Below are 16,731 nucleotides of genomic sequence, written 5' to 3'. Positions count from 1 at the left end.
ATCAGATGATTGACTAGACTCTACTGACTGCTTGGCAGAGCTTTTGGAACTTGGTGCTTCAACATCATGCATGGATGTGATCCATAGTCTTCTTTGCAAACGTGCAGACATCACTCATAGATATGCCTTTTGATGGGTCTCATTTATTTGGGGAGAAGTCTGATTTGGCTCTGGAATACTTTAATGGAAGACAGGCCTTGGGTCTCTCTACTCGCACAGTCGCAGCAAAGTATACTGTTTTTCACCCGAGGGCACAAAAAGAGAAACACTCTCATGCTGTCTCTCTCTCTGATCTTAGTTTGGTGGAAGCGGTAGAGTGCCTAGATCCCACTGAGTCCTGAGAACAGCTTGCATCAAAGTCCAGTGATAACTCATCGTGGTTCCCACCTATGTGATCAATCATCATGTCCCACTGGTCCAGATCCCTCTCTGCATTTTCATGTGGGCGGACCCTACAAAGACGTACCCCCTTCTGCTACGGCCCACTCCCAATAGATCTGATTTCCATTTATCATGTGTTGGGGTGCGGCCCGCACCCAGTGAATAGCTATCCAGCACATGGCAAGGACTAAGGCCAAAAGCGCAAATTTATAACCCATCTTGCCTTTCTCTCTGGGGAGGGGTAGGAGACCTAGCAAACCGTGTTTAATGGTGAGTGCCAAACGAAACCCATTCGCGTGAATTACTGCAGATCTAACCTCTTCCCAATGTTGTCTTAACATTTCACAATCCCATGTAACATGGGCAAATCCGTCCAGAGAGACTCCACATCTCACATAATCCAACACTCTAGTAGGGTAAATGTGACTCAGACGCTGAGGTGTTAAATAAGCTCTATGGAGGTAATAGAACTGTGTCATTTTCAATCTCGCATTGATTGCCGTCTCCCGCACCTGTGCCTTTGCCCTGCGCCATTCCACCTCTGTCATAGGGACCTCCAGATCCGCATCCCAGTTAAGCTGTGACTCAACTATATATGTTGGTCTATCTCCTTTGATGGCTGCATACAGACAGTAAACCAAACCCCTCTGTGAGCCTGGATCCAACATTACACCTAGTGTGTATGATACACCTTGTTCGTCTGGGTAACCAGTCTACCTCACGGGCTATGCATGACAGTGCAGCGTATTGTAGAAATTGTCCCGGACAGATCCCAAGCAGTTCGCTTGCCTCCTCCAAGGTGATGTATGCGCCATTATGATCTAGATCACCAGTGGTTCGGCAGTTCCATTCAATCCAGGGTCTCACATTCATGGTGTTTTTAAGTCGTAAAAAGGGCTCAAGCCACCAAAGTGGAAGCATTTTTTAGTATGGTACACGCTTCCATACATATGTCACCACCCTTTCCCAAATGGTTGCCACCTGAGCCCCTGTAAATGGTGTGCCCGTCAAGGCCTACCGCCCTCCCATCAAGAGTTGGGGAGATCCCAGGGCACAGGACACCTAATTTAATATACCCCTCCTGCAGTCCCACAGACGCTACTTGTGCAAAAGGGTAGGTCTGGAGCATTTTCAGTTTTCTTTGCTCCACTGTGGCCTCACCAGTTTCCCTCAAGTATTCACGAACGTTATGGCGAAGGTTAAAGCACATATCTGGAGGTTGGAGATTTCAGTTTTCCCCCACCTCGACGACTGGCTATTGAAGACGGGCTTGCCAGGTCAGTCGAACACCACCAACAGACGATGGCAAGCCTTTTGACACAGTTGGAGTTCGCTATGAATGTCCTGAAGTCACACTTGGCTCCTTTGCAGAGTCTCCCATTCATGCGACCCATATGGTACAGTTCCTGCCTTCCCTTCATCACAAGTCCATGACATTTGGGCTATGATCCAGATGTTTCAGCCTTGGTTTTGAATATCATTGAAATTGGCTCTGAGGTTTCTTGGCCTGTTGGCCTCCTGCATCCGCCTCATCTACTATGTCAGGTTGCATATGCTGCCTCTTCACTGCAACCCAAAGTCTCAGTGGGTCCAGCACCAGGGGAACCTTTCAGATTTCAACCAAGTTTTGGAGGAGGCTGCAAAAGATCAGCAGTGGTGGCTGCTTGATCACAATTGCATTGGCAGCAGACCCCGCTCCCTGCTCCTCCCAAAGCCGACGGTGGTGACTGGTGTAGCTCTGTTGAGCTGGAGAGGTCATCTGGGCGAGATGGAGATCAGAGGACCCATGTCTCAGGCAGAGACCCAACCCTCATCATCCTGGTGGAGTTGCTGTCCGTTTGCCTGGTGCTGAAAGCCTTCCTACTGTCCATCAAGGGGAAGCTGGTTCAAGTTCTCTCTGACTACACTACCCCATGTGGTACTGAAAAAAAGCAGGGCAGTGTAGGGTCTGTTTACTGTGTCAAGAGGCTCTTCATCTCTGGTATTGGCGCATCAGGCCATTTCCCCAATCGTGAACCACCTGTCGGGATCTTTTAACGCCAGGGCGGACAAACTCAGCCAGCGGCACCTGACTGATTTTGAATGGTGATTACATCCTGAGGTGGCACAGGGTATCTTTCAACAATGTGGAATACCATGGCTCGGTCTTTTTGTCACCGTCAAATGCACAGTTTCAAAACTATTGCACACTGGTGTTTCCAAGAATTCAAAATCATTATGTGCCCCATGAACTATAGATATATCAAACTCTTTCATATACTTCATGTCAAATCCGAGGATATGTGAATAATTGCTAACTTTTACTTTCTTTTACTTGTATTCCCACACACACCTTGTCTGGCCCTCCTTCATATCTGTACTTAGATGAATCATAAATCTTGGATAATACATAGTAAGCTGCTGACTTGTTATTCATGCGTCAATATTTTCTTTATGTAAGACAAAATAGTTCACGATACTCGCATAACAAAAAGAAACACAATTACTTAAACATATGTAAAAACCTAAATGGAGTAACTTCAAATTCCTATTATTTATATGAAAAATCAATAGATCTGTGGGAGTTTTTGGGCCATGGAGTTTCAGATTTGTCCTGTCTTGGTGCATGGCGGTTAAAAATACTTGTTTGAACGGGCCTTCTACCAATACAGGACCAATCTCCCTCAACCCACTTATGTGCATTGACACGTTTCGTAGTGAACGCAGAGGTGAGATATTCCTTTATTCTGCCAAACATTTATTCCTCGACTTCACTGGCTACCACAGGCCTGCGTCTCTTGAGCCTGCCCCATATGATTTCCGTTTCCGGGTTCCTCTCGGATCAGTTGTCGAACCAACGCGTGTAAACCGATGGGTCATGGGCATCATGGGCACTGTAGTTCCTCCCAGCCACCTGTCTTCAGAGTGCATACTTGCTCGACTTACTGGGCTGTGCAGATCAGCGGGTCACATGCACTATTGAAGATTTTATGGAATGTCCCACATTCTCATCCCAGTTAGCATCCTAGATTTTAGGAATGTGGTTCAAATAGTAAATGTACTTTGTCGAAAAGTCAATAAGTCAAAGTCATGGCAATGTAATGGTTGCTGACATACAGGCAAGCATTCATTTTTATCAACAATTGCACTGTCATGTATGTTTTAATGTTTGCTTCTCCTGGGCTCTTTTTTAAACTCTGGTAAACAGACTGAGATGCCTAGTTCACAAATAAACTAAATTAAATCAAAAGTGGAGTGGTGGGGCACATCTGGTGTTGAGTGTGGGCAACCAAGATGTATTTCCGGGGAGGATGGGACCATGCCTGTTAGTCCTGGGGTAGTAGTGCTTGGAGTGAAGCATTTCTACCATAGTTATGATGATAGACTAGGTGTAGCACGTGTCTCCTGAAATATTTCCTTATTGTTGCTAGTAATTGTCTATAGAGACCAGATTGTGCCTTTCCTTTGGGGTCTAGAGCCATTTGAGACCGTTTTGAGATGGCCGACTACTGGTGCCCCTGTCCCCTGCTCGCCTGGGATTATGGCAACCAGCACAAGAGATTAGAAAGGAACATGGGGCAATGGTTGGTGGGTTTGCCCATATTTGCCAGGGCTCCTTTTGGTTCCAAGTTCATCCCTTACTGTGCAGCTTTTATGCACCATGCAAGTCGTTTGCATTAATGAGCTCCGGTTTTACAGTTTGTTGCTCACTTGCATTGTGACTTCCCAATGACATTGTTCCGATAATTGGTGACGTCCTTTCTCATATGATTTGCATTTGTGTGCCTCTTAATTTCTCAGGTGCGGCCATCTTGAGGGAGACCCCAAAGAAGTCTCCCCGGTGTTCACTCAGTTTATTGAATGTGTCTGGCATCTCATGGAGCAGTTTCCTTGTGTCTTTGAGTTTAATGAGCGACTCCTGATGGAAATCCACGACCACGCCTTCTCCTGCCAGTTTGGGAACTTCATCGGGAACTGTCACAAAGAGCGCGAGGAGATGAAGTGAGTACTCATTAATGCCAGACTCTTTAAAAGGAGCATTCTTTGTAGACAGTGCCTGTAGTCGAGGGGCAGAGGGGAGTGGGTAGTCATATGGATACCATTCCACCTGGATGTCCACTTGACCATGTACAATTGCCCCAACATTGAAGAATTTACACATATGCGATCATTGGCTGCTCAGTGGTGAAGTCTGTGTCACAACACGCCAGTATAAACATTTGTTATGGGCATGCTTGCGCTAGATGTGCATGCCCTAATACTGGTTTTGACTTTGCTGAAACTCTAAATTGTACAATTCTCACAGGAGAATCCACTCCAGGTTCGTAAAGGCATTAATGTCCCCATTTATGCCATAGTGGAGTGAAGCATATAACACTAACTTTTCAAATGCTGTAATTTGCTTCATCCCAGCCCTGAGAGATGAGTCCTTGAAAACCTTGCTGATAATCTTACAAATGACACCTGAGAGGGGTCAGGTAGGGTCTGGTTCATTTAATGCGACTGCAGCTTGTAATCTCCAGTGTACATGAAGCCAGAGGGCATCAGAGGAATTCTGGGTTGACAGCTTGTACGTGGGCTCTGTAAACTATATTTGGGTATTTGTACATTCACGTGAAAGCACAACAACTTTTAGGCATATACAGTTGCTACCTTTCTATGAATACTTTTTCATACATAACTTTGCAGATATATTGACTTCAGAATTTCAGTGGGTTAGCCATCGCATCAGTATGAGGTGGGAAACAGGTGACCAGGTCACCCCATTTCAGATCACTCTTATGAGACAAAGTGATGTCACTTAGACATTTTATTTAAAAGAATGCCAATACTTATACGGAATGCCAAGTAAAATAGCTATAATCAAAATTATGCATAGTGCCTGTGCACTTGTAGCACCATCAAGAGCCGGATCACAGTTACCTAGGCGCTACCAGGTGATGTGTATACCAGCTGCTGAGCGCCAATGCCATCTTAAACTACAATCTGTCCCACTGCTCATTGTTCCTCAGAGCCTGCGTGTATTACCAGCATGTTTAATATGTTTACAGTGCTGTGTAAGGCAGAACTTTGGTATGTGACAGCAGAGAGCCTTGCTCTGACAGGTTATGGAATGTACATATACGAATAGCTGTCCTGTTCCCCATTCTGGTTGCAGTCCTCCATGATGTAAAGCAGCAGCTTGCATCGGTCCTGCTCTTCAACTCCTGTCATCTCTCACACTTACTCGTACTAGCTCCTAACTCTGTACAGCAGGCCCAACTTTGTGTTATCTGCTTTAGAATATACAGATTGTGAGATTAAAAGGCCTGAACAGAATTAAACTTTTCAAAATAAGCAAGGTATTTTTCAAAATGGTGATCTGAAAATAAAATATTATTCACTAAAATCAAACATTGAGAAATCAAATAAAGAGCAAATCATAACTTCCGAAATGCAGTGTAATCATTCTGTAAAGAAATCAAATGGCATTGGCCAAAGTAAATTCAGAAACAGCAGTGTCGTTCCAGACGACTGAAAACGCGCCAAAGTCAAACCACTCCTCAAGAAGCCCTCCGCAGACCCGATGGACCTCAAGAACTACAGGCCCATCTCTCTCCTCCCCTTCGCCGCCAAAGTCATTGAGAAAATCGTCAACACCCAGATAACGCGCTTCATAGAAACTAACCACATCCTCGACTCATCTCAATCCAGATTCCGCAGCAACCACAGCACCGAGACCACCCTCCTTTCCTTGCCGCCCCTGACGACATCCGCATCCTCCTCAATCAAGGCCACACTGCAGCCCTCATTCTACTAGACCTTTCACTAGCCGCCCGACTCCACGACACCTGCATACAGGGAACTGCCGCAGACTGGATTAGCTCTTTCCTCTCCGGCAGAACACAAAGAATAAGACTCCCGCCCGCCCTCTTCAAACCCATAGAGATCAAATGCGGAGTACCCCAAGGATCCTCCCTCAGCCACACGCTCTTCAACATCTACAGGGTCTCCCTTGCAACCATCGTCAGAAAACACAGACTCAGCATAGTATCCTACGTCGACAACACCCAGCTCATCCTGTCCCTCACCAAGGAACCCGACATCACTAGGCACAGTTTACAGTAAGGAATGAAGGACGTGGCATCCTGGATGAGCAGCAGCTGCCTGAAGCTCAAATCAAAAACGGAAGTCCTCATCCTCGTATCGACGCCTGCCGCGTGGGATGACACCTGGTGGCCCCCGCCCTCAGAAACCCTCTGACCCCCACGAACTACACCCTCAGCCTCGGCATCATACTCTACTCCTCACTCACCATGAACCGACAGATCAACGCTGTGTCCTTCACATGCTTTAACACGCTCCGCTTACTCCGCAAGACCTTCAAATGGATCCCCCCGACTCCAGGAAGACCGTCACTCACGCACTCATCACCAGCAGGCTGGACTACGGAGACGCTCTCTATGCCGGAATCAATGAATCACTCCTTAGCAAACTCCAGACCATCCAAAACATCGCAGCCAGACTTGTCCTCTGCATCCCAGGACATGACCACATCACCCAGCACCTCCACAACCTCCCAGTCGAAAAGAGGGTTACCTTCAAGCTGCTCACACACGCCTACAAAGCCCTCCACAATACCGGACCCCAATACCTCAATGAAAGAATCTCCTTCAATGCCCCCAAGAGAAACCTCCGCTCCGCCGACCTAGCCCTTGCCGAAATCCCCCGCATCCACAGAGCTAGAAAAGGTGGCAGATCCGTCTCCTACATAGTGGCCAGGACCTTGAATGAACTCACTTCTAGTGCACGCCGCTATGGTGATGGATGACTCTTAAGCGAGCGTTAACTCTAGGCATTACTTGGTAGTGCTATATTGCTGAATGCAGGGAGCAGTTCAGTGTGTAAATGATGGTGATGTTGGTAGGTTGTGGATTGTTTGATTGCAAAGGTGATAGCCCTGAAGGGGTCCTATTTTGCGCCAAGAGCCCAGTGTGTTCGCAGTAGCAAGCGATGTAGGATTCTAATAGCCATAAGGCTGCCTACAAACATTCAGTTATTAAACGTTCACATTGATTTCTCTAGTGACCCCCTCTAGACACCCCTAATTTACCTCGTTCATACCGCCCTAAAGCGAGTTTAACGCTTTGTTCATCCTTCTAACTTACAATGGGATGACCCAAAGGTCTCTTTCTGGTTCTGGACTCTTGGCTGTGCGTCTTGAGACCACGAGGTGCTGACACTCCCTTGGATTTGTGATGCACTGGTATGATTCAAGATCCAAAACAGCATCGTTGTGGGCATGTTCTAATATCACATCTTTGTTACCACTTGCTGTATGACACTGCACTGCCTGTATGGAGGGAAGTCCTCTCTCTTATCGAGTGAAGTGTTTCAGTAGATGATACTCAAGTGAAAGCCTATTGCTGACCCTGTTAATGTAATTCACCATTTCCTGTCCATTTGTTGCACGCTTAAAATTGTTTATGGCTTGCCACCTTTTCAGCAGCCTTTCAGTTCTTTACACTCTTGCCAAGCAGAGGGCATGTGTTATTGTCTTGTCTTAACAAGTTTCTGAAACGTTTTGGCCAAAATACTTATATTTTTGAAGTATTTTCATTGTACTACCATGTTTTTAAAAATATTTTACTCACAACAGGCCCGTAAGGCTTACGTACGGGAGGAGACCAACACTACACTCACAAAAACACACCGCACTGTTTATGAACTGGGTGATAAAGCGGGAAAGTTATTGGCTTGGTTAGAAAAGGAGGAGAGGGCGAGTAAATGGGTAGCACAGATCAGATTAGATGATGGGCAAATAACAGCGGCACCTCAGCGAATAGCCGAAGCAATGGCGGCCCACTATAAAACAATATATACACCGACTGCCACAGCCTCAAAAGACGACAATCTGGCATTTCTTAAAGATATACGCATGCCAACACTAACTCCAGAGGCAGCAGCAGCTCTGCAAGGATATAGCACCAGAAGAACTCACACAGGCATTAGGAGCACTACATACAGAGAAAGTCGTAGGACCCAACGGAATTCCGGTGTAATTCTATAAAAAAGCAGCACCCCAAATTGTACCACACCTACTCGCCATGAACATAGACAGTTTTGAGAAAGGGATTCTTCCGAGAGATCAGCGCCTGGCCACCATAATCGCGATACACTCCTGTGGTGGTTTGCCAGGTTTGTGTATGTCCTATAGACCGATAGCCCTGATAAGCGCTGAAGCAAAAATACTAGCTAAGACACTTCCCACAAGACTACAGCCACACCTCACCACGGTGATCCATCCGGATCAGTCTGGCTTTATGCCAAACCGCAATACGGTGCTCAAGCTGAGGAGGTTACATTGTGTTATGGAGTGTAGGTCAACCATTGTAGAGGACGCAGTTATGCTCTCACTAGATGCTCACATGGCGTTCGACTTAGTTGAATGGCCCTTCCTTTTTGCCGTCCTTTGCCACATGGGATTTGGGCCCAAATTTTGTGCTAGGATTAAATTATTGTATACCCAGCCACTGGCTCAGGTAGTGGTAAACAGCCATATATCTACTGAATTTTCATTGGGAAGGGGGACAAGGCAGGGCTACCCACTATCGCAGCTCCTATTCGCACTAATGCTGGAACCCCTGACCGCATGGATAAGACAGGACCCAGTAATACGAGGTCTACGATGGACAATGGACTGGGAAGACCGTATCTCGGTATATGCAGACGACATACTGCTGTATCTAACCTCCCCTTCCCGCTCCATTAATTGCCTCTTAGATGTCTGCACGGCCTATGGGAGAGTCTCCGAATACACCATAAACTGGGCAAAAGCACTTCTTTATATCCTACACGGTCCCCCGCCGTGGATCCTGCGTGGCTGTACACTTCAGATAGCAGATAACGGTTTCTGGTATCTAGGGATCTTCATAACACATGAACGACCGCAGTTCATTGCACAAAACCTGACACTGCCCTTGACACGATTCAAAGGAGACGTCAAACACTGGCGCACTCTGCCACTGAAATTACTGGGAAGGGCAGCCCTCATTAAAATGATGGCACTCCCCCGGTTTCTATACGCATTCCAAAATACACCGTTCCCTATACCCCAACATATTTCAAAGCAATAAATGCGGAAGTGGCGGCTCTACTCTGGGACGGAAAAGCTCCCTGAATAGCAATGCACAAACTTACACAAAGCTGGTATGACGGCGGTATCGCCCTTCCTGATATTAAAATATATTACTGGGCTTCTCAGCTGGTTGCCATCAACCAATGGCTGCATATACCCCAAGAGGACCAAGCATTTCGAATGGATTGGCACCTACTTGACGCCACAAGGATTATGGGAGCGCTCTACAACAGGATTAGAAGAAGCAACCTCACTGGTCCAACAGCACACTCGATACACGTCTGGTTTGAGGCACAGAGATCACTTGGATGGGAGGGAGTAATAACACAAGCCACGCCATTATGGGACACTAAAAACCTGGGCATACTACACAACACCAAAGGGTTCAGCCAATGGGACTTGATAGGCATATCACGTCCCGAAGAATCCTCACCATTAGAAGAGAGGCTTCTCACAGACCATCCACACAAAAAGGCGATCTCGCAAACGTACCAGAAAATTGTCAATAACCGTCCGGACCCCACGGCAGCATTGAAGGCCAGATGGGAAATGGAAATAGGGGACATAGATGAAGCTGATTGGCGGGAGGCACTGGTGTCCCCCAGAGAGGCAGCGGTAACCTCGAAGCTTCGACTGGTACAATTAAAAATTCTGCACCACACATGCTATACTAGAAAGCTACTGTACAAAATACACAGAACAGACACACCACTTTGTCTTAGACAGTGTGGAGAACAATGTACATTCTATCATACTATGTGGCTTTGTCCAGATGTAGCGCGTTATTGGAGAGGGGTGATGCGCACGCTTTCACAAGTCACGACAGTCATGGTTCTCCCAGAACCAAAACATTGTCTTCTCGATATCTGTGTGCCTACAGATTTAAACAATACAGATCAGGACTGGGTAACACTTGGCATGACAGTGGCAAAATGAAATATTGCGTAGCGTTGGGGGTCCAGACTTAACCTATCCTCAATCAGTGGTGCAAAGATATGGACATGGCAATGGTGGCAGAGAAGTCAGTATACACTCACTGGGGGTGCCCCAAAAAAAGGACACGGATATGGGGGAAGTGGAATGCCTACAGAGGAAATATTTGTGAGCCCCCGCAGGATGAGTCTGTGTCAGACGTCAGTGAATGAACATACTTTTGCATATGATGATTGTAGGATGTTATGGTTTGCCTATTAATCTCAATAGCCGGGTTGAAATAGCATCAGCTGTCTACAAAAAGCATGAAAATATATGTAAAAGGTTTCCGCTCTGTATATGCACCTTGACCGACTATTGTACTACAAGGTACTGTTATGGTACACAAAATGTTAATAAAATATATATATATATATATATATATATATATATATATATATATATATATATATATATATATATATATATATATATATATATATATATATATATATATATATATATATATATATATATATATATATATATATATATATATATATATATATATATATATATATATATATATATCGAATCTCGAACAGCACTCCTTCCACTTCTACCAAAGCCTCGGCAGCGAAGAAAGAGATACGAACCACTTCTTTTCTCAGGCAAGATGTTTATTTGAAACCTAGCAGCAGTCAACAGATGACGCGTTTCGGGCTAAGGCGCCCTTGTTCACATAAAGGCTGCACATGGATTTCGCCATTTTTAAATGATATGCCCTTCCCCCCAAAGTCACATGTTCCTAAAGTTAATGAAGAACATAGTAAACAGACTTCATAAATATAACCAATGCAACGAATACATATTGGCAGTTTAAAAAAGGAATTTTTTTTCTCCTGGATAAATCCATACATGTTTATAAACAATGCGTAATTCATTATAACTGCATAAATGCATGTAATCATTGATAGAATTACTACTTTGGGAAGGAAGTGTGCCAAAAAGATAAAGTGCATAGCAGAGCTAATTGAAGAATTATTTTACACATGTACCAAGTGCAAATTAATGTGATGTATAGTGTGAAAAAATATTTTGAAAAAATATATATATATATATTTAGACAAACATTACTTACAAAAATGGTTACAAGAATGAAAGATAAATATACAAATGAGATATACATTTTAACATTTTGTTTCTTCCCGTAACCACTAATTTCACCAATACTTACAAAACTAAACAGTGCAATATTTGAAACTAAGTCACAAAACAAACTCAAAGAATCTGTACAGTATAAAACACATTACTCCGGGTAGCATACAGAATACATATTCACAGACATGTGTACATATCTTCGGTGTTATTCAGACCATTTGGGCATTTGCTATCGAAGTTAAGAATAAATTTAGTTTCTAATCTCCTAAGCGAAGCCTCTCTGTTCCCTCCTCTTCGTGGTTTAGGGACAGCAGCTACCACATAGTATTTTAAACAAGATAAATTATTACCATGCACTTGTTTGAAGTGGCGTGCCACTGGGTAATTGGGATCACTATGCAAGATAGCACGTAGATGTTGAAGAATTCTCTCATGTACCTGTAGCTTGGTACTCCCGATGTAATTGAGCCCACAGGTACAAGTGAGAACATAAACTGCAAAATCAGTTTTGCAGTTATAGTTTCCCATTATCTTGTGTGGTGTAGGGCTGAATGGAGTACAGTATTCTGTTGTGTTTACCCCGAACTTGCACGCCCGGCAAGATGAGCATTTATAAAAACCATCTTTTGGTGTTAACCAATTGGGTTTGGCTCTTATTTCAGGGCTGGTGAGATCTAATACGGCCCCCATATTTCTGGCTCTACTGAATGTTATAGTGGGGCTGGATGGCAGGCTCATTCTTAGAACGGGGTCAGTGAGTACTATTCCCCAGTTTCTATTAATGATAGACCTAATTTTGCGTTCGTTCTCACTGTATGCTGTGATAAGTTTAGGACATTGAGCCTTGACAATTGTCTCGGGAGTAGCTGATGAATCAGATAGAACCTCCGAGACAGACTCATTTGCTATTGAAGCCGGAAGTAAACTAGCTCTAGCTGATGTTTTAGTTAGAGCTGAAGTCAAGATCTCATCTGAATAGCCTCTAGCTTTCATGCGGCGCATGGATTCTGCAGCACAAATGTTAAATTCAGCATCCGTGCTGCATATCCTTCTCAGGCGTACCAATTCCCCATAGGGAATGCTCGCAATCAGGTGTTTAGGGTGGGCACTGGAGGCATGGAGTGTAACATTGCCAGCAGTAGGTTTTCTAAAAAGGGTACTTTCTATTCTACCATTTGCTACATACAGTTTGACATCCAAAAATTCCAAGCTGGAATTGTCTATGTGGTAGGTAAAGTGGAGATTCAAATTATTTACATTGATGTTTTTAATGAATTCCAATGCTTTATCTTTGTTACCATGCCACACGATAAAAATATCATCAATAAACCTGTAGTAGTGCACTATGTTTTCCTCAAAGATGGAAGAATAGTTCCTTTTAAGTACCTGCTCCTCCCACCAGCCAACGTGCAAGCACGCGTAGCTGGGGGAGAAGCAAGCACCCATAGCCACGCCCCTTAGTTGCTTAAACAGCTCCTTACCAAATAGAAAGAAGTTGTTGTCAAGACACCAACTCATCATGCTAACTAGGGCCTTGTTGTGCTGATAGAATTCGCACGGTCTTTGGTCCAAAAAGAATTTAACAGCTGATAATCCTGCCTGGTGATCATACTTTTGCATATGATGATTGTAGGATGTTATGGTTTGCCTATTAATCTCAATAGCCGGGTTGAAATAGCATCAGCTGTCTACAAAAAGCATGAAAATATATGTAAAAGGTTTCCGCTCTGTATATGCACCTTGACCGACTATTGTACTACAAGGTACTGTTATGGTACACAAAATGTTAATAAAATATATATATATAGATAGATATATATATAGATAGATATATATATATATATATATATATATATATATATATATATATATATATATATATATATATATATATATATATATATATATATATATATATATATATATATATATATTTTACTGAACTCCGCCATTTACTTTTTAAAGTGAGGCTTCTGATTACATTTTAATGGTGTTTCTGTGATCCCCTTTCTATCTTAACCACCATTTGGTAGTCCTCATCAATTCCACCCTCGATTTTCTGAGTTATCCACCCAAAGAGGAATAACAATATAAAATAGAAGCCGAGAAATGGCTGCTCCTTGAAGTGCTGAATTATTGATTTCAACCAAGGAAGAAATGTACAGACCCAAGAGGACCAGCTGCTTTCTTCTTGACTGAAACACTCTTAGCCACAATTTAGCTAGACAAGTCCCCATGCCACTCTCTAGGCAGTCGAACAATAGGGACAAGACCACCTTTCACCTCTTTTCCTAAACCCGAAAAGTCCTTTATTAATAGCTGTTGATGTCGAATAGATCCCATGTCTAGGTTGAAACTGAAGGAGACCATGCAGTTGCTAACACCCTTTCAAGTGTTTCTGCAGCTGTTCGGGAGTACAGCGTCTGTTCCTCTTCTGCAAATTGATGTATAATTGGGAAAGAAGCTAAAAGGTCAGTTCCCTCACTTTTTCTCCTGAAACGTTGTCCGTTTACGTTAGTGAGATGAGGATTGTGGGACTTGGCGCTCTCTGCCGGGCCATCTCCAAACGCTTTGCCTTCACCCTCCTGTCTTCTGGACCTGTTTTTGTTAGTTTTTAGGACTTTGTGCAATTTACCATTGCTATTCTCTGCTGAAGTGCATGTGGGCTCTCATTTCACCTGATCGAAATTGACTTACACACAGTTGGCACATTTAATATTCTTGTAAGACCCTACATGTTCCCAGGGCCTGTAAATTAAATGCTACTAGTGGGCCTGCACCACTGATTGTGTCACCCACTTAAGTAGCCCTTTAAACATGCCTCAGGCCTGTCATTGCAGCCTGTGTATGCAGTTTCAAACTGCCATTTTCATGTGCCCAGATACACCTCTGGCCAGGCCCAAACCTCCCTTTTTTAATACATATAAGTCCTAGAGGACCAAGAGAGTGATGGCTCTGAGACGTATGATGAGGGTGGAAATGACTTAGCAATGTATCCAGGGGAGAGAGGACGACTCGCAGAGGTTGGGTCCCCTGCTGGATCCCCAGCTGAAACTGTCTTCTGAGGAGCTGAAGGACAGAGAGACCTGAAGCTCCAGCTAGCCAGACTAGCTGCAGAAGAGCGAAGAGCTGAGGCTGACAAAACCTTAGCAGAGCAGAGAAAGGCTGAAGCGGAAAGAACCTTGAAGGAGAGAAAAATTGTTGTTGGCTCATTAACTGAGACTAAAGGAGCTGGACTTTAAAGGCCAAACAGCTGTCTGGGTCCAGCAGGAACAGTGGCAGTGATACCACATTGTCCAAAGGAAATCAAGGAGACAACATACCTAAAGTCCTGGTGCCCAGCTTTGAGGTGGGGCATGATATTGATAGGTGGTTTGCAGCCTAGAGGTAGCCCTTAGAAAACAGTGTCCCAGAGAATTTTTTTTGGGGGGGGGCAGTCTGCGGAGGCATATGCCAGCTACAGGGATAGATACCCAGAGGTGGCTGACCAGATGTCCTATACCCCCATGAAAGCAGCCCTTATCGCAACGTTGAGTCTCGGTTAAGGTTTGGGACAGTCACAGACTGACTGACCAGTCTTTGGTAGATGTTCTTGACTTCTCCAGTAAGGCACTGAATGGTTGGGTGTTGGCAGCCAGGTGAGTAGTTATGAAGGGCTTTATAATCTAATTTTGAGAGTGCACATGCTCAGTAACTGTTTTACCGAGTTGTGCCAACACCTCGTTGACTGCAAGCTTACTGACCCAAGGGAGCTTGCAAAGGAGGCAGACCTCTGGATTAGTACTTGGTACCTGGGAGTGATCCTGAGGAGGGTGGTTCATGTTCCCCCAACAGAGTGAAGGAGAGGTACACAGTGACTCAGAAACGTCCCTGTATGGTAAGGGGTGGAGGGTTCCCATGCTCTTTCTAAAAATAATAGGGGAGGTTCTGGTGGGCAGAGGCCAAGGGCTCCCCATTTCCAACTCCGGTGCTTTGATTATTCCCAGTTGGTGCTCAAGCAAGAGGACTTGGTCTGTACCAAGAGACCATCCACTGTACAGAGTTTCACAGTGTCAGGAGAGCTGGGCAGGGCGGCTGCCCAGGGCACCCTGAAAGATGTCTTCTGTGGGTACCACTCCAAAGCAGAGGACATGAAGGCCCAGAGGAAGGAAAGACCCTTGTCACCTGTTCAGCCTCCGGTTAAAGACCTGGGCAAACAGCCAGTCTCAGGATACCACCTCTGTACTGGTGGGAGATAGAGTGTAAGAAGGGTGTCCAACAGACTGGGCTGTTGACCCCCACTCTAAGAAACCTCGGAGGTAAGAGAAACTTCAGGCGCCCATAGGGAACTCCTTGCCAACCCCAAATCTGGAAGAGATACCTACCCAATGTCCTCGCTTAGAGCGTCTGCCTAGCAGTGGATGGTTCGCTGTCTGGCTCCTGACACTGGCATTGGTCAGTGGTCTCTGTTGGTTACTGTCCTTATGAGGAGAGTTGTCCTTAATTTGGGTTCTGATCCAATGGATGGAATGGGCCACATCACTTTGTTGGCCATGGTGGTACTTTCTGCCTACTACTGTGCATCGGTGAGCAATGTACGGTTAGGAGCTGGAAAGATGGGTTCCGCAGGTGAGGTGAAAGGTTCCCCATGGGTCTGACCAGTAGCGCAGGAGAGTGTAGTCAGAGGGATCCAACTGAGTTCCGAGAGGGGTAGACCTGACAAGTGCCCTTGCATAACAGGGCTGTTGTCCATATTCTATCACCTAAGCAGTTTTTGGCTGGAGAGGGTGTGTTGAACTTGGCCCTTTCTGCTAGGTCACCCCCAGGGTCATCCCCAAACCTTTCGCCTTCACCCTCCTCCTGTTGTATGAACCCATCTCTGTTGGCTTTTAAGACTGCACACTTCACCACTGTTAATCAGTGCTAAAGTGCTTGTGCTCTCTCCTTTAAACCTGGTAGGAATTGGCTTACACCCAGTTGGCACATTTAAATTACATGTAAACCCCCTAGTGAAGTGGTACTAAATGTACCCAGTGCCTGTAAATTAAATGCTGCTAATGGACCTACAGCACTGATTGTGTAGCCCTTTAAACATGCCTCAAGCCTGCAATTGCAGCCTGTGTATGCAGTTTCAAACTGCCATTTCTATGTTGACAGATAAACCACCTGCCAGGCCCTATCCTCTCTTTTTAACCCCTTCG

General features: G+C 44.9%; 1 protein-coding gene across 2 annotated transcripts in view; it reads left to right on the top strand.

Moving 5' to 3' along the window:
• The window catches only part of MTMR8 (myotubularin related protein 8), a 483,391-nt gene that overhangs the window by 360,278 nt on the left and 106,382 nt on the right, over nucleotides 1-16,731 (top strand). For both annotated transcript variants that reach the window (XM_085608281.1, XM_085608282.1), the window contains one exon: nucleotides 4,162-4,362. In XM_085608281.1, coding sequence (XP_085464407.1) covers nucleotides 4,162-4,362 — 201 coding nt within the window. The remainder of the gene's footprint in view (nucleotides 1-4,161; nucleotides 4,363-16,731) is intronic.

Source organism: Triturus cristatus, chromosome 5_2, assembly GCF_964204655.1.
Source record: "Triturus cristatus chromosome 5_2, aTriCri1.1, whole genome shotgun sequence".
NCBI classification, from domain to species: Eukaryota; Metazoa; Chordata; class Amphibia; order Caudata; family Salamandridae; genus Triturus; species Triturus cristatus.
Note: the sequence above shows the minus strand (reverse complement) of the source record. Positions and strands in the feature narration are given on the sequence as shown.